Below are 19,371 nucleotides of genomic sequence, written 5' to 3' on the forward strand. Positions count from 1 at the left end.
ATTTATCACTCCAGTGTTAATATGCAAAATTGTAATTATTCGCCTACCTCCTCATGCCTTTTGCACACAATGTATATAGACTCCCTTTTTTTCTACTGTGTCATTGACTTGTTAATTGTTTACTCCATGTGTAACTCTGTGTTGTCTGTTCACACTGCTATGCTTTATCTTGGCCAGGTCGCAGTTGCAAATGAGAACTTGTTCTCAACTAGCCTACCTGGTTAAATAAAAGGTGAAATAAAAATAAATTAAAAAAATTCACATCAGCACCGCCAAGTAGTGTGCCTTTGTGTAAATAGTACATGTATAAACAGGTTTATATAGTCTGAAAGAATGGAATCCGTCAAATAAAAAACTAGAATCACTGGTAATCATGACCTAAATTGTTACCTAACTTGTTACGTGTCTTTGTGTGTACTGAGCACTCTGCCTGTCTCCCACAGCTGACCCTCCTGAAGAACCTGACCGTGGCCAATCAGTGGTCTCTGAAGCTACCAGCCGGCGAATCAGTGCACCACATTATGACCTTTGACCCCATAGACAGGAACTACCTCTACCTTATGACTTCTCACCATGTAAGTCTGTGGGGATCAATACTTTCATCCATCAACTAGACTCAGTTAGACTGATTCATGTTCTCACTGACAATGGCATTGGTTTAGTTTGTTTCTTTGACATGCCTTTCATTTATGCATTTTCCTGGTTTTTCCTAGTGAGTAGTCATATTTTGTTAGGAAAAACAGATGTTATTTAGCAGTTATTACAAGTTTCTGAATAAGTGAATAAGTGATATTATATCCATTCACTTCACATCAGATAAATACATTCAGAGATAACAATTTTCAAGAGGTGATATAAGCAGTCTTTCCCTTTTGATTTGACAAACCTAATAATGCTAGATGAGCGAATATGCATTGCCTTGTCAGATGTTTTAGGAGAATGTGGTGGCCCCTTGTCTAAAAGTGTTGTATGTTAAATAATGCACGAAGGTTATGAGTCAACCGTGCAAACTGTATGTAGAAGTGGGGCTGCAACTGGAAAAATTGGTGTGAGAGAATGAATGTGCTTCCTGTAAACAGAGAAATACGTACCTATTCAACATGCTAATATATTAGACAAAGAGTGAGAAAGGCACCTTGCATGTGTGTGAAAGCCAGACGACATGCTATGCTTAATAAACATGATAAGACCTAACAATGTATGACAGTGTGTAAATGCACAAAACATGCCAAAAGAGATGAGGTGTGAATAATATACTGTATTATGTACAGTGTTTTGAGTGTCTGTATGTGTGCTTCTGTCAATAGCTCCTGAGGGTAAAGGTAGCAGCATGTAGCCAGTACAGAACATGCAGTGACTGTCTGGGGGCCGGCGATGCACACTGTGGCTGGTGCACACTGGAGAGCAGGTAAGAACCACGGCCACCCATGTAAACCAATCAATCCTCAGTTTAGTAAGGTGCAGTCGTCTAATAGTATAACATGTTATATTAGTGATATAAGGAGTTTTAGGAGATTGAGAGAAGAGGGTCTGTGAGAGAGCTGACGATTGATGCTAGAGGGGGGAGGAGTTTAGTGAGGAGGGACTGTGAGAGAGCTGACGATTGATGTTAGAGGGGGGAGGAGTTTAGTGAGGAAGGACTGTGAGAGAGCTGATGATTGATGTTAGAGGGGGGAGGAGTTTAGTGAGGAGGGACTGTGAGAGAGCTGATGATTGATGTTAGAGGGGTGAGGAGTTTAGTGAGGAGGGACTGTGAGAGAGCTGATGATTGATGTAAAGAGGGGTGAGGAGTTTAGTGAGGAGGGACTGTGAGACAGCTGATGATTGATGTAAAGAGGGGTGAGGAGTTTAGTGAGGAGGGACTGTGTAGTTTCCTGTAAGATTACTGTAAGAAGAGGTGTTGGAGTAGAGTTTTATGGTAATTGATGTGAAAGGACTTAGAGTATAGCATTATGAATGTGGGTCTGTCTGGGATGTTGGTCTTTCTCTCTCTCTCTGTCTCTCTATCTCTCTCTATATCTCTGTGTCTGAGGGCTGTGTTGGTTATGGCTGGGTGATAAAAGCAGATCAACAGATGAGATGGGGGTTAGTGATGTGTGCTGGGCTGCGCTGGTTGACTGGGGATCTGGCACGGCTAACATGGCCAGGGGGCACCGAGGGAGGGAGTGAGGAAGGGAGGGAGAGAGAGAGACTTGTGTTTGATTAATGTAACAGACTAACACTGTCTGTCCATCTTTAATCTCTCTCACACCTCTCTTTATTTATATATCTCCTATTTATCTCTCTCGCTCCCTGTCTGACATTCCTTTTTTATTTAGTAACTGTTAGTTACTATTTTATTTTTGTCTCATTTGCTCTCATTCTCTATCTGGCTCTAGTCATCCTTCTCTCGTTGGGTTCCCTTCTCCTCTCGTTGTCTCTTTGGGCTCTGTCTTCTTCCCTTGCTGTTCTCCCCCTGTCTCTCTCTCTCTCTACCTCTACAAAAGCCTGTTGATTGTGATGATAATGGTGGTGGGAGGGAGAGTGCACACTGGCTCCTTTGACAAGAAAATGTCAAAGTGTGTATCTGTGCACATGTCTGTGTGACTTTGTGCCTGTGTTTGTGTGTGTATGCATATGTGTCTCTGTGTCTCTGAGTATGTCTGAGTGTGTGTGCGCTTTTCTATGTCGCTCTTTGTATGTGTGCGTGTCTTTGTCTGTGTGTGTGTGTGTGTTTGCGCTTTTCTATGTGGCTCTTTGTATGTGTGCGTGTCTTTGTCTGTGTTCGTATATATGTCTGTGTGAGTGAATGAGTGAATCTGTGTGTGTGTGTGTGTGTGTGCGTGTGTGTGTGCACTTTCCTATGTGGCTCTTTGTATGTGTGCTTGTCTTTGTCTGTGTTTGTGTATATGTCTGTATGAGTGAATCTGTGTGTGTGTGTGTGTGTGTGTGTGTGTGCGCTTTTCTATGTGGCTCTTTGCATGTGTGCGTGTCTTTGTCTGTGTGAGTGAATGAGTGAATCTGTGTGTGTGTGTGTGTTTGCGCTTTTCTATGAGGCTCTTTGTATGTGTGCGTGTCTTTGTCTGTGTGTGTGTTTGTGTGTGTTTGCGCTTTTCTATGAGGCTCTTTGTATGTGTGCGTGTCTTTGTCTGTGTGTGTGTGTGTGTTTGCGCTTTTCTATGTGGCTCTTTGTATGTGTGCTTGTCTTTGTCTGTGTTTGTGTATATGTCTGTATGAGTGAATGAGTGAATCTGTGTGTGTGTGTGTGTTTGCGCTTTTCTATGAGGCTCTTTGTATGTGTGCGTGTCTTTGTCTGTGTTCGTGTATATGTCTGTGTAAGTGAATGAGTGAATCTGTGTGTGTGTGTGTGTTTGCGCTTTTCTATGAGGCTCTTTGTATATGTGTGCGTGTCTTTGTCTGTGTTCGTGTATATGTCTGTGTAAGTGAATGAGTGAATCTGTGTGTGTTTGTGTGTGTTTGCGCTTTTCTATGAGGCTTTTTGTATGTGTGCGTGTCTTTGTCTGTGTTCGTGTGTGTGTGTGTGCACTTTTCTGTGGCTCTATGTATGTGTGCATGTCTTTGTCTGTGTTCGTGTATGTGTGTGTGTGCGTGTCTTTGTCTGTGCCTGTGTGTGTGTGTGTGTGTGTGTGTGTGTGTGTGTGTGTGTGTGTGTGTGTGTGTGTGTGTGTGTGTGTGTGTGTGTGTGTGTGTGTGTGTGTGTGTGTGTGTGTGTGTGTGTGTGTGTGTGTGTGTGCGTGCCTGTGAGAGTCCTGGGTACTGAACTCATGAGCGTGTGTGTAGTGGTGTGTTTGGGCGCTCACTCTGGACTGCTGCTGGTGATATGTTCCAGGACTGGAGGGCAGATTGATCCAGGAAGGCGGGCTGTTCTCAGGGCATCAGGGGTCGGTGTCTGGGGGTGGAGGGTCCTCTCTGTCACCTCTCTGACACACACACACTCAAACATACTGGATGCTGGAGGATTATCTCATCACTAAATAATCTTCTCCTGTTTGTGTGTGTGTGTCAGCACTGTGTCTATATGCCTTTGTATCATGTGGCTTTCTCTCTGTAAGTGTCTGTGTTTTACAGTAGGCATGTGTGTTATTCTGCCTGTCATTATGCGTTTTTTGTCTACTGTATGTCTCTGTGAGTGTGTGTGTGTGTTCAAATGTAAAGTATGTGTGCATGCATGTCTCTTAGTGTCTGTATCTGTGTATATTACAGTATATTTCTCGGTGTTGGGTTTTTGCTGTCTGTGATTGTGTTTCTGTCTGTCTGTCTGTCTGTCTGTCTGTCTGTCTGTCTGTCTGTCTGTCTGTCTGTCTGTCTGTCTGTCTGTCTGTCTGTCTGTCTGTCTGTCTGTCTGTCTGTCTGTCTGTCTGTCTGTCTGTCTGTCTGTCTGTCTGTCTGTCTGTCTGTCTGTCTGTCTGTCTGTCTGTCTTGTCTGTCTCTGTATATCTGTCTGTGTGTGTGTGTGTGTGGGGGGGTCTGCATACTGTATCTGTCTATGTGTGAGTGTGAGAGAGATATATGTTTTAAGATGTTTAACATTCTTCTTATCAGAACTTATCTTCCTTTTCACCTGCCAGACACACACATACTTGGTGAGAAATGAGATTCTCCTTTTTCAATCACTTAGGTGCAATTTTCACAAGTACAGTACCTTCAGAAAGTATTCATACCACTTGACTTATTCCACATTTTTTTTGTGTTACAGCCTGAATTCAAAATGGATTCAATGGATTTTATCCTCTCACCCATCTACACACAATACCCCCATAATGACAAAGTGACAACATGTTTTAAGAATTTATTAAAAATGAAATACAGAAATATCTCATTTACAGACACTATATAAACAGAAGTATGCGGGCACCCCTTCAAATGAGTGGATGCGGCTATTTCAGCCACACCTGTTGCTGATAGGTGTATAAAATCGAGCACACAGCCATGCAATCTCCATACACAAAAACTGAATGTGGCACTGTCATAGGATGCCACCTTTCCAACAAGTGAATTTGTCAAATTTCTGCCCTACTAGAGCTGCCCCGGTCAACTGTAAGTGCTACTGTAGGAGAAAAATCGGCTCAGCCGCGAAGTGGTAGTCCACACAAGCTCACAGAACGGGACTACTGAGGTGCTGAAGCGCGTAGTGTGTAAAAATAGTCTGTCCTTGGTTGCAACACTCACTACCGAGTTCCAAACTGCCTCTGGAAGCAACGTCAGCACAATAACTGTTCGTCAGGAGCTTCATGAAATTGGTTTCCATGGCCTAGCAACCGCACACAAGCCTAAGATCACTATGCACAATGCCAAGAGTCGGCTGGAGTGGTGTAAATCTCGCCGCCATTTGACTCTGAAGCATTTGTTTTCAAGCTCTGTCAAGTTCATTGTTTATCATTGCTAGACAAACATTTTCAAGTCTTGCCATATATTTTCAAGCTCATTTAAGTCAAAACTGTAACTCGGCCACTCAGGAACATTCACTGTCTTCTTGGTAAGCAACTCCAGTGTAGATTTGTTCTTATTTTTACGTTATTGCCCTGCTCAAAGGTGAATTCCTCATCCAGTGTCTGGTGGAAAGCAGACTGAAACAGGTTCGTCTAGGCCTGTGCTTAGCTCCATCCCATATATTTTTTATCCTGAAAAACTCCCATTCCTTAACAATTACAGGCATACCCATAACATGATGCAGCCACCAATATTCTTGAAAATATGAGTTGTACTAAGTAATGTGTTGTAATGGATTTGCCCCAAACATAACACTTTGTATTCAGGACAGTATTACCTTAGTGCCTTGTTTCAAACAGGATCCATGTTTTGGAATAATTGTATGCTTCCTTCTTGTCACTCTGTCATTAGGTTAGTATTGTGGAGTAACTACAATGTTGTTGATCCATCCTCAGTTTTCTCCTATCACAGACATTCAACTCTGTAACTGTGTTAAAGTCACCATTATCTTCATGGTAAAATCACTGAGCTGTTTTCTTCCTCTCCGGCATCTAAGTTAGGAAGGACGCCTGTATCTTTGTAGTGACTGGGTGTAAGGATACACCATCCAAAGTGTAATTAATAACTTCACCATACTGAAAGGGATATTAATGTCAGATTTTTTTTTTACCCATCTACCAATAGGTGCCCGTTTTATTAATTTGTAACATTTTTGAAAAATATATAATTCCATTTGACCTTATGGGGTATTGTGTGTAGGCCAGTGGAAAAAGTATTATCCATTTTAAATTCAGGCTGTAACAACAACAAGTCAAGGGGTGTGAATCCTTTCTGAAGGCACTATATTTGGTATATTTTCACAACTCTTGTAAGCAAAGAAATCTAAACAGATCATCAAAATGGCTCATTTTTCAATACTCAAAGCACATTCTCAATTGACTGAGTACAACAAACAAATTCACAAAGTCACTTGTTCACTGCACCAAATCGCTCTTTCAATTTGGATACATATTCAATCTAAGTATATGCTTTTAAAAATGCACTATTCACTTTACTTTTGATATGATTTTCTTGTCATTTGTCAATACAATTAACTATCACTTAATCTGCTCAAAACTGATAACTACAAATTATTAGGAACACCTTGTCTTTCCATGACATGACCAGGTGAATCCAAGGGTGGAAGCTATGTTCCCTTATTGATGTCACCTATTACATACATTTCAATCAGTGTAGATGAAGGGGAGGAGACAGGTTAAGTGCCTTTGAACAGAGTATGGTAGTAGGTGCCAGGCGCAGCAGTTTGAATGTCAAGAACTGCAAAACTGCTGGATTTTTGACACTTAACAGTATCCCGTTTGTAAAAGAATGGTCCAGCACCCAAAGGACATCCAGCCAACTTGACACAATTGTGGGAAGCATTGGAGTCAACATGGGCCAGCATCCCTGTGGAATGCTTTCAACACCTTGTAGTCCATGCTCTGTCGAATTGAGGCTGTTCTGAGGGCAAAAGGGGGTGCAACTCAATATTAGGAAGGTGTATTTCTAGATGAAACATTGATTAAGTTTGGTGAAAAAGTGACTGTGTGATTTTTATGCGTTGTACTTATTCTATTGAACATGTGCTTAGAGGTTTGAAACAACTACCTTTTTGATGATCTGTTTTGAATTTTGTACTATGAATTGTGAAATTTGACCACATACTTGTGAAATTGCACTAAAGCTATACAAAAACTGTAAGGAGTAGCATGTTACCATTTAAAACATGCCTGCTTTAGCAAAGTAGTTGACAGGTGATGACAGGCTGCTGTTGTGGGTGTGGGTGTATTTGAGAGAGAGTTGTTTTTGTATCTACTTATGTACACCATGATCACTGTGAGTGTGGTAGATTTGACAGAGAAGGCGTGAATGGATTTTTAGAAACAATTTCAAAACAGTGAGAACTTTTCCTGAGCAGCCCCTGGAATAAACATTTAGGCTCTATTTTCGACTGGCGTTAAGGCTGCGTGTAACGATTGTCTTCCTCTTCCGATGAGGAATAAGATGGATCGGACCAATGCGCAGGGTGGTAAGTGTTCATGTTATATTTATTAGAACAGAAACACAAAACAAAATAACAAAAAGAGAGTGAAATGAAAACGATACAGTCCTGTAAGGTACAGCAACACAAAACAGAAAACAACTACCCACAAATCATAGTGGGAAAACAGGCTGCCTAAGTATGGTTCTCAATCAGAGACAACGATTGACAGCTGCCTCTGATTGGGAACCATACCAGGCCAAACACAGAAATACAAAACCTAGAATACACAACATAGAATGCCCACCCCAACTCACGCCCTGGCCAAACTAAAACAGAGACATAAAAAAGGAACTAAGGTCAGGACGTGACACTGCGTTAGTATCAAACGCACATTAGTTTGCAAGTTTCATGTAAAAACTGACGCCCTGGCATTTGGTTTGGCCTTTCACCTGTCTTTTATCAGCTTATTTGCACTCAGATGGGCAGGGTGGAAATATGTGAGGTGTGTCCTTAAAAATATGATGCAAAGTGCTAATTTCAGGCAGTGCTGATAGGAATATTTAAGACCAACCAAGATGGTTTTAACGGTAATGCAGTTGGTTATGGCATTAATCTTGACAGCGAAAACGCAGCCTATCCAGCCGTGATGCACACTGCCCATATGCGCATGGAACAAGAGTAGGCAAGAAACAAAAAAAATAAATATATATTTTGTCCCATTTCGATTTATTTGATCAGAAACCAAGCATAGCCTCCCCTCCTCTCAATTAAGGCTTTTTTTTGTCTGCGTAAAGGGTTTGGCTCTTGAGACTGCTTGGAAATACATCTTATTCACCAAAGCTTTATTAAAATATCAAGTTAGAGAGGAGTAAAATAGTGAGCTGACATTCCTTTTTTATCTATGTATTGTAGACAAGCCTACATTATTTTAACCATACCCATCATGAAACGCGAGATGAGAACCTATGTGGATACTGGTGAACCTCATATTTAGAAGTGATCTGTAACCTGTAAAAAGAGCTTGTTATCTGTTTCATACGTTCAAAATCCAATCCCTCCCTCAGGCCTACTATAACGAAGGCTGGTTCAACAGCAACGCCTGTCATTTATCCTGGTGGTTTTATGATATCAGTACATTTATATGTATTTATTGTTGTTGTCGTTAAAAAACACAAGTTGTTCTTCATTGAATTTTATTACAACCAAATGTATTAGAATGATTCACCTTCCTGGTTTTATGGTGACAACATCCGTGGCGCGCTTGCAATGCAACTTCTGGAGGTTTGTGAATTGCGATCTGATCTGTAAAATGGTTCCGAATATGTTCATAAAACATGGGCCTATTTGGGACCAGTATAACAGGGAGTGGACATCCTCCCTTTCTATTTATATTGGATCTTGGTGCATACTGTGAAACATTTGGATGTGTGTAAAACCCTCCGTAGTCGCCATTGTTTAATATCATATGCCCATGGGGGTAAAATATGATGCCTGTAAATGTGACATAGCCTATTGAAAACAAGTTGCTGTTTTGTTTAGAATTTGATTGGAATTATTCATTCTCTTTTTAGGCCTTATCAATCTTACTGACAATATTTGGCATGTCCATGCTCAGCCATAATGCAATTTACAGTAAGCCTAGCCCCTAAATCTGTGTGATTGCTATTGAAGCCACAAATTTACATTGAACACAACACAAGGTGGACTGCAAATGGGTTCAAATTGACGTATTTATCAAATATAGGTCTATATTTTGTTATTTCTTTTCTGTAAACCATTTAACAAGCTATAACGGACTAACATTGGAATTGGAGTTGATTCCAAGGCAGTACATAAAAATCGTAAATACAGAACTGGAAGCAGCCACATATTTTGCCATGGAGCACGTTCTGATTGGCCAGTGAGGGGCCAAGGCTTGACACACCCACAACTTGTTTATTCATCAAAACCCAGCCCTTTCCTACCAATGCCAGCAAGTGCGTCGATCATTTTGAAAGTGAAAATAGCAAAAATATTTCTGACACACCCCTGAACCTGCACGTAGACTTACCATTGCAGGTAAGGTTTGTTCAAATAGAGCCCTTACTCTTTAGAAAGGGAAGTAAGAAAAGTCCATTCTGATGCCATATTGGGTTAGACAGAGGTGAATGACACTGGTCACTGAGTTACTGTCTGACTTTCCTGCTCAGCATCATAGCTTGTCTCTCTCTGTGTGTGTGTTTAAATATTGTTTATGTGTGTTTGTTAGTTTCTTTAGGCTTCAATGTGTGCTGTGCTTTTGTTTTAGGTGTTTGTGTGTTCCAGAGAGGCTATTAAGTTTGTCGAGACTGCTTGTGTTTTATGTGTTTGAGGTTGTTGCGTGTGTGTTTGTGTGTGTGTGTGTAGGGGATTTTTGTGGGATTGCAGAGCCATTCTATTCTATTCTTAGAAGAGTAGCTGACCTCATGGTCCTTCCTGGTCCCTTAGCGCCAGTAGGACTAAAATCTGGACATTCTATTCTATTCTTAGAAGAGTAGCTGACCTCATGGTCCTTCCTGGTCCCTTAGCGCCAGTAGGACTAAAATCTGGACATTCATGTCCAGATTTTAGTCCTACTGGCGCTAAGGGACCAGGAAGGACCATGAGGTCAGCTACTCTTCTAAGAGTAGAATAGAATGTCCAGATTACAGCGATACACACATACACACAGATGCACATTTAAATGCATACACACATCCACTCATTCACTCACACACCAATTTTAGAACAGACTTGTTAAAGTGTCAAAGGAAAGTATGGGTGCCAAAGTCATTACATGGTGATTCTAACTTCTAACTGCTGTTCTACTGCTTGTGGCTGCTCCAGTCTAGTTAATCTATAGTTTAAGGTCATTGTGTCCTTGTTTTATATTGCGCTGCAGGAGTACTAGCTGTGCTCTGTGCTTAGGGACTGGTGAAGTTTATTAGTCAAACAGTAGTCATAATATGAGCCCACCCTGCTTGATAAGCTCCCACTTTCTCACAGTCACACACACACACACACACACACACACACACACACACACACACACACACACACACACACACACACACACACACACACACACACACACACACACACACACACACACACACACACACACACACACACACACACGAATGACATGGCCTGGTAGCTCCTTAATTGAATTAAATGGCCTCTGATCCTGATGCCGGAGGGTTTTAGGTTGTGATGGGAACATGTTTGACACCAAGTCAAACAGTGTGTTGTGTGTGTTGACCTGACTGACTGACAGCCCAGACCTCTCATGTGACACAATGAGATGAGCCTGATACGCAACTCTATGGGAAACCAACCAGCCCACTAAACGCTGCATTGAGATTTAATGAGGGCAGAAATCAAAATATGTCCGCTCTCTGCAATGAGAGGAGAGCAGATGTAGTGGAAACACTGAGTAAACAGAGTTTGCAATGTGGAGCTCTGTTGCTACTAGGTCCATAGAGGAAGCTGGGAGCTCATTTAAGAAGCTCTGCTAGACAGTAGTTTGGCTATGAATAACTTTCATGATGTGTTATCCCACTGGGCACACACTGGTTGAATCAATGCTGTTTCCACGTAATTTCAACGTGGAATAGATGTTGAATTGACATCTGTACCGAGTGGGAGCTCACTATGAGATATATTATAAGATTATAAACATAAATTACTAGAATAATTGGCTCCAATTTAAACATATTTAATCATGTACACATGTCTTTATATGTGCCCCGTGTGCAGGTGTTCCATCCAGAGGGAGTGTGCCTGGGGGCCTCTGGCGCGCTGCTGGATCGGGATGGGCGAAGGTCCCCAGCAGTGCCCCTCCATGACCCTCACCCCCCCAGAGATCAGCCTGTCCACTGACATCAAGGTACCATACATTACATCATAACTGTGTTTATGTGTCATCAGGTGTATGTAAGTTCAAACATTGTTAAGTGAATATTCTACAATGTAGAAAATAGTAAAAATAAAGACAACCCTTGAATAAGTAAGTGTCCAAACGTTTGACTGGTACTGTGTGTACAGTAGGTACATTATGAGTGTCAGACACAGCATTGTGTGGGGTATGTAGGTCAGGTTGGCTGTGATAGCTCCAGCAGCTGTCCAATCCCAAGTCATCACTCAGGACCACAGGAAGCTGGGCCCACTGCCGTCTCCCCAAACAGGAAGCAGCAAGCAGGAAAGAGGAAGTCAGTGCCACAGCCAGGAAATGATCAATTCCAGACAATAGAGTGTAAAGTGTAGCATGTTACCATATGTCACTGGCCTCTCCAACTACTATGTCTACAGCTATGTCATCTTCCTCTCCGTCGGTCGCTCTCACTCTTCACCCCCCCTTGTCTCCCCCTCTTCCTCCCCCTCTGTTTTTCTCCCACATATTGAAATGAGATCAGTGAGATTGACAGACAACGAAGTGTGATGTTCCTCAGTGTTGTGATTCCAGTGTAGATCACTCATGTCTCTCGTCACACAACAGTATGTTTGGATGCAAGTTTGCTATGCCATCTGTCTTTTGGAGACATGAAGATTTATCTTTCCCTCTCTCTACTTTCCTGCATCCCCTAACCCTTCTTTCTCTCCACCAGGATGTGGGGATTCTGATAAACGGCAGTGTCCCTGATCTGGTTGGTTCGCGGGTGGAATGTGACTATGGATTGGGTGTTGCCACGGCAGCCACGGTGCACCTGGACTACGGCCCAGCCCAGATTCAGACCTGCCCCCTACTACCTCGGGAGAGGTACCCCAACATCCCCCCTGGCAGAGGTATGGGTTACTTATACTACTGGTAGAACACTAGTTTGATTTCATCCTGTTTCATCACTGCTGATCTTGACATATGCTGAGACATTTCCATGTTATATGTTGTTGTGCCAGATCACTTGACTGTTCCCGTGGCGATAAAGGTGAACGGCACATCCGTGGTTTCCGGGAGCTTCGTCATCTATGATTGCGAGAGGACAGGAGCGATACACACGAAGACTGCGTGAGTGTTTTCAAGTCTGAGTCATCTAGGGTTTCTTTTACACTCGTTTATCCATCTTATAGTTTTAACCACTAACACTATTTCCAGATCTTCCTAAGTTAAACCCAGTTACAAGACACACACACGCTGACACACACACTTCCAATCTGCACTGTCTCTGTTTACCCCGGATCCACAAATCTACCTCAAATGTAGCCTAAATAGCAGGTTCATAACTGTGAAATTTGAGACACGCAATCAGCCCCGTCCCTGTGTTCTTTGCCAAGTCACTTACATCACTCAAATGTCGGCCAAATGTCATCTATAGTCTCACTGGAATTCTCTCACCACACATGCAGCTCAAGGCTGGAAGGGTGGCAGACAGGGGTGTATACACCCCAAAAATCTGAGGGGACACAAAGTCTGTAATGATGGGTGGGGGGTGGTCCTATGACTGTCCGTAAATTGGAGAATTTTGCATTTTTCAAAGACTTTTCCTGCAATGTAGAGCCCTAATCATTATGATTAATCCTATGTAAAAATTGTGTCTATTGTTCTGCATATCTAAGCATACCTCTTGAGCTGCCTGTATCCTCCTGACTTGTGTTTTTTTTTTAGAAACTAAGTATGCTTCTCTGCATGTCTATTAAAATCTGGATAAAAGATTTCAAAGAATGGGAGTCTTATTCAGTATATGTAGTTATTGCTTGCCTGCTAAGATAGTTAGACAAGCTAGCTACACTAACTTGATTGATAGCCTGAAATGGCTTCTTGGTAGCTAGTTATGAGGTTGGGAGATTGGGAACCTATCTGGGCTAGCTAAAGCCAACTTCATAATATGTCTAGGTGGCTAGTTGTATTAAAGAGAAACAACAACACAAAATATTATATATACAGTACCAGTCAAAAGTTTGGACACACCTACACATTCCAGAAGTTTTCCTTATTTTTTCTATTTTCTACATTGTAGAATAATAGTGAAGACATCAAAACTATGAAATAACACACATGGAATCATTTAGTAACCAAAAAAAGTGTTAAACAAATCTAAATATATTTTATATTTGAGATTCTTCAAAGTAGCCACCCTTGGCCTTGATGACAGCTTTGCACACTTGGAATTCTCTTAACCAGCTTAATTTTTTAATGTTGTATTTATTTAACCTTTATTTAACAAATTCTTATTTACAATGACAGCCTACCAAAAGGCAAAAGGCCTCCTGCGGGGATGGGGGCCTGGGATAAAAATAAATAAATAAATAAATAAATACAAATTAAATTTAAAAATATATATATTAATACAATTTAAATTAAAAAGGTAAACAAAATGTATAAATAAATGCAATATAAATACAGGACAAAACACACATCACAACAAGAGACAACACAACACTACATAAGGAGAGACCTAAGACAACAACATAGCAAGGCAGCAACACATGACAACGCAGCATGGTAGCAACACAACATAACAACAATATGGTAGCAATACAACATGGTAGCAGCACAAAAGAAGGTACAAACATTATTGGGCACAGTCAACAACACAAAGGTCAAGAAGGTAGAGACAACAATACTCGCACCAAGTAGCCACAACTGTCAGTAAGAGTGTCCATGATTGAGTCTTTGAAGACATTGAGATAAAACTGTCCAGTTTGAGTGTTCCAGTCGCTAGCTGCAGCGAACTGAAAAGAGGAGCGACCCAGGGATGTGTGTTCTTTGGGGACCTTTAACAGAATGTGACTGGCAGAACGGGTGTTGTATGTGGAGGATGAGGGCTGCAGTAGATATCTCAGATAGGGGGGAGTGAGGCCTAAGAGGGTTTTATAAATAAGCATCAACCAGTGGGTCTTGTGACGGGTATACAGATATGACCAGTTTACAGGGGCATAGAGTGCAGTGATGTGTCCTATAAGGAGCATTGGTGGCAAATCTGATGGCCGAATGGTAAAGAACATCCCACAAGGTATGACTCCAAACACCCAGAAAAGGCTACTCTCCTCAATGTTATCCTCACAAATAATCCTGATAGGTATCAGTCTGTTCCCTCTCTGCTGGTCTAACCCCAAGAAGTTCTGGAAAACAGTTCAAGACCTGGAGAATAAACCCTCCTCCTCATAGCTGCCCATGTCCCTTAATGTTGATGATGTGGTTGATACTGACAAGAAGCACATGGCTGAGCTCTTTAATCACCACTTTTTTAAGTCAGGATTCCTATTTGACTCAGCCATGCCTCCTTGCCCATCCAACATTTCCTCATCTCCCACCCCTTCTAATGCGACTCTCCCTGATGCTTCTCCCTTTTTCCCCCTGCCCCACTACAAAGTTTCTCCCTGCAGGCAGTAAGTATTCAGACCCTTTGCTATGAGACTTGAAGTTGAGCTCAGGTGCATCCTGTTTCCATTGATCATCCTTGACATGTTTCCACAACTTAATTCAATTGATTGGATATGATTTGGAAAGGTACACACCTGTCTCTATAACGTACCACATTTGACAGTGCAAGTCAGAGCAAAAACCAAGCCATGAGGTCGAAGGAATTGTCCGTAGAGTCCCGAGACAGGATTGTGTCCAGGCACAGATTTGGGGAAGGGTACCAAAAATGTCTGCAGCAGTGAAGGTCCTCAAGAACACAATGGACTCATCATTCTTAAATGGAAGAAGTTAATAACCACCAAGACTCTTCCTAGAGCTGGCCGCCCAGCCAAACTGAGCAATCGGGGGAGAAGGGCCTTAGTCAGGGAGGTGACCAAGAACCCGATGGTCACTCTGACAGAGCTCCAGATTTCCTCTGTGGATATGAGAGAAACTTCCAGAAGGACAACCATCTATGCAGAACTCCACCAATCAGGCCTTTATAATAGAATGGCCAGACAGAAGCCACTCCTCAGTAAAAGCACATGACAGCCCGCTTGGAGTTTGCCAAAACGCACCTAAAGACTCTCAGACCATGAAAAACAAGATTCTCTGGTCTGATGAAACCAAGCTTGAACTCTTTGGCCTGAATGCCAAGCATCACATCTGGAGTAAACCTGGCACCATCCCTACGGTGAAGCACAGTGGTGGCAGCATCATGCTGTGGGGATGTTTTTCAGCTGCAGGGACTGAGAAACTATTAAGGATTGAGGGGAAGATCAACGGAGCAAAGATCCTTGATGAAAACCTGCTCCAGAGCGCTCAGGACCTCAGACTGGGGCAAAAGTTCACCTTCCAACAGGTCAATGACCCTAAGCACACAGCCTAGACAACGCAGGAGTGGCTTTGGGACAAATCTCGGAATGTCCTCGAGTATCGCAGCCAAAGCCCAGACTTGAACTCGATCTAACATGTCTGGAGAGAACTTAAAATAGCTGTGCAGCAACACTCTCCATCTAACCTGACAGAGCTTGAGAGGATCTTCAGAGAAGAATGGGAGAAACTCCCCAAATACAGGTGTACCAAGCTTGTAGTGTCATACCCTAGAAAACTTGAAGCTCTAATCTCTGCCAAAGGTGCTTGAACAAAGTACTGAGTAAAGAGTCTGAATACTTAGGTAAATGTTTATTTTATTTATTTATTTATTTGCATTTCCAAAAATGTCAGTATGGGGTATTGTGTGTAGATTGATGAAGGATAGAAACAATTTAATACATTTTAGAACAAGGCTGTAATGTAACAAAATGTGGAAAAAGTCAAGGGGTCTGAATACTTTTTTGGGGGGTGGGGGTAGAACAGTTTTAATATTGCAGATAGATTGTAGCTTCCATCAATGTAATTGTCTGCATCACTTCCAATCCCCCATATATTTTGGCAAATATATAACTATATGTACATATACAGTTGAAGTTGGAAGTTTACATACACACATTTTTCAAACACTCCACAAATGTCTTGTTGACAAACTATAGTTTTGGCAAGTTGGTTAACTGCATGACACAAGTAATTTTTCAACAATTGTTTACAAACAGATTATTTCACTTATAACAATTCCAGTGGGTTATGACGCCTCTGGCGGCAGAGCTATTGAAATCAGTGTTGGTGTCAGTGAGAGGTGCTATATTTGTCTTGTATATGCTGAATGTTGTTGGTTGGCTATATACAGTGTGTCTCATGTTGTTTTATGTGGTCTACAATACTATGTTTTGACTAGCAACCATTGTTTATTTGGGGTAAATATAGTTTCTTGAATTTAATAGCTTTTCCTCTGTACTCAGTGAGGGGAATGATGGTTAAATATTTTTCTATATCTACTTGAATAGTTTAAATTCAGCCTGGTTGAAGTCTTGACAAGGTATTAAATGTCAAATGTATGTAGTGTGGCAGTAGAAGTAAGCTAATTGGCTAAGTTAGCGCTGTGGCTGGTCCTGTTCATGCTTTTCCTGTGGAGAGCTGTGGCTAATGTACAGTATGTGTAATGTGTATAGTGTAATGTGTATAATGTATGTGTGCGTACGTATAAATGACAATGTGTATGTTTGTGCATTCAGAGCAGCAAACTGTTGGAACGTGTTCATTCGGTCCACTTGTCAGATTGGTTTAGAGGTGTGAAAATGGAGTTGTCTGTGTGTATGCAGGTGTATAATAATAATAGATGTAATTTATATAGCACTTTTCATTACACGTTAAATCTCAAAGAAGATATGTACGAAGTTGTATGTGTGTGTGTGTCTGCATGCCCGTGTCCTCAGTGAGGTCTGAAGGTGTGAAATGTATTGTCGAAGGTGATAATGAGCTAAGTGCCATTCTCACAGGAAGAGTACAGTGCCGCAAACTGAAGACCTGATACTCTTTCCACTTTTAACCACTTCAAGTTGCTTTCAAGTGCTGTCCAAAACGTGTGTTCCTGTGTTTTATATACACTGCTCAAAAAAATAAAGGGAACACTTAAACAACACAATGTAACTCCAAGTCAATCACACTTCTGTGAAATCAAACTGTCCACTTAGGAAGCAACACTGATTGACAATAAATTTCACATGCTGTTGTGCAAATGGAATAGACAACAGGTGGAAATTATAGGTAATTAGCAAGACACCCCCAATAAAGGGGTGGTTCTGCAGGTGGGGACCACAGACCACTTCTCAGTTCCTATGCTTCCTGGCTGATGTTTTGGTCACTTTTGAATGCTGGCGGTGCTTTCACTCTAGTGGTAGCATGAGACGGAGTCTACAACCCACACAAGTGGCTCAGGTAGTGCAGCTCATCCAGGATGGTACATCAATGCGAGCTGTGGCAAGAAGGTTTGCTGTGTCTGTCAGCGTAGTGTCCAGAGCATGGAGGCGCTACCAGGAGACAGGCCAGTACATCAGGAGACGTGGAGGAGGCCGTAGGAGGGCAACAACCCAGCAGCAGGACCGCTACCTCTGCCTTTGTGCAAGGAGGAGCAGGAGGAGCACTGCCAGAGCCCTGCAAAATGACCTCCAGCAGGCCACAAATGTGCATGTGTCTGCTCAAACGGTCAGACACAGACTCCATGAGGGTGGTATGAGGTCTCGACGTCCACAGGTGGGGGTTGTGCTTACAGCCCAACACCGTACAGGACGTTTTTCATTTGCCAGAGAACACCAAGATTGGCAAATTCGCCACTGGCGCCCTGTGCTCTTCACAGATGTGAAAGCAGGTTCACACTGAGCACATGTGACAGTCTGGAGACGCCGTGGAGAACGTTCTGCTGCCTGCAACATCCTCCAGCATGAACGGTTTGGTGGTGGGTCAGTCATGGTGTGGGGTGACATTTCTTTGGGGGGCCGCACAGCCCTCCATGTGCTCGCCAGAGGTAGCCTGACTGCCATTAGGTAACCGAGATGAGATCCTCAGACCCCTTGTGAGACCATATGCTGGTGTGGTTGGCCCTGGGTTCCTCCTAATGCAAGACAATGCTAGACCTCATGTGGCTGGAGTGTGTCAGCAGTTCCTGCAAGAGGAAGGCATTGATGCTATGGACTGGCCCGCCCGGTCCCCAGACCTGAATCCAATTGAGCACATCTGGGACATCATGTCTCGCTCCATCCACCAGGTTGCACCACAGACTGTCCAGGAGTTGGCGGATGCTTTAGTCCAGGTCTGGGAGGAGATCCCTCAGGAGACCATCCGCCACCTCATCAGGATGCCCAGGCATTGTAGGGAGGTCATACAGGCACGCGGAGGCCACACACACTACTGAGCCTCATTTTGACTTGTTTTAAGGACATTACATCAAAGTTGGATCAGCCTGTAGTGTGGTTTTCCACACTTTTGAGTGTGACTCCAGACCTCCAGACCAAATCCAGACCTCCATGGGTTGATAAATTTGATTTCCATTGATACTTTTTGTGTGATTTTGTTGTCAGCACATTCAACAAAAGAAAAAAGTATTTAATAAGAATATTTCATTCATTCAGTTCTAGGATGTGTTATTTTAGTGTTCTCTTTATTTTTTTGAGCTGTGTACATTTCCACTCTATGAGGTTGGAATAATACTGTGAAATTGTGAAAATTATGATAATGCCATTTTAGTGTAAGAGCTAATTGAAAAGAACACATGAAGATTCAGTTTGTTTTGGTGGGATGGAGTTTTGGCCTTCCACGGTGACATCACCATGCAGTACATTTGTTAATAGACCAATAAGAAAGATAGTTTAAACCTCTCTGCCAATAACAGCACATTTTCAGTTTTCCCCTCCCTACTCAGACCACTCCCACACAGTCCTGGATAAATTCTTACTTAAGAAATATCTATTTACTAATAAGCTATTTTTGTTCCTTTTTGTTTTCAATTCAAATTGTCAATCACAGTAAGGTACTTAATTGTTACCCAGAAATGATTTGATTCTGATATTTAAAAAAATGAATTGGACCTTTAATAATTGCAGAAAGACAAGTTCGACTGAGAGAGGCTGTATGTGTAAACTAGAGTTTCACCATCACACTGTAACAGGATACAGGCTTATTTTGTTGTGTGTTTGGAGCGAATCCTGGT

The 19,371-nt window shown here is 42.2% G+C and overlaps 1 protein-coding gene across 2 annotated transcripts in view; it reads left to right on the forward strand.

Annotated features, from left to right (window-relative positions):
* Nucleotides 1-19,371, forward strand: part of LOC112215166 (plexin-D1) — a 99,901-nt gene that overhangs the window by 12,939 nt on the left and 67,591 nt on the right. For both annotated transcript variants that reach the window (XM_042299211.1, XM_042299212.1), the window contains exons 3-7: nucleotides 444-575; nucleotides 1,308-1,408; nucleotides 11,210-11,339; nucleotides 12,058-12,235; nucleotides 12,347-12,455. In XM_042299211.1, coding sequence (XP_042155145.1) covers nucleotides 444-575; nucleotides 1,308-1,408; nucleotides 11,210-11,339; nucleotides 12,058-12,235; nucleotides 12,347-12,455 — 650 coding nt within the window. The remainder of the gene's footprint in view (nucleotides 1-443; nucleotides 576-1,307; nucleotides 1,409-11,209; nucleotides 11,340-12,057; nucleotides 12,236-12,346; nucleotides 12,456-19,371) is intronic.

This window comes from Oncorhynchus tshawytscha, linkage group LG16 (assembly GCF_018296145.1).
Source record: "Oncorhynchus tshawytscha isolate Ot180627B linkage group LG16, Otsh_v2.0, whole genome shotgun sequence".
NCBI classification, from domain to species: Eukaryota; Metazoa; Chordata; class Actinopteri; order Salmoniformes; family Salmonidae; genus Oncorhynchus; species Oncorhynchus tshawytscha.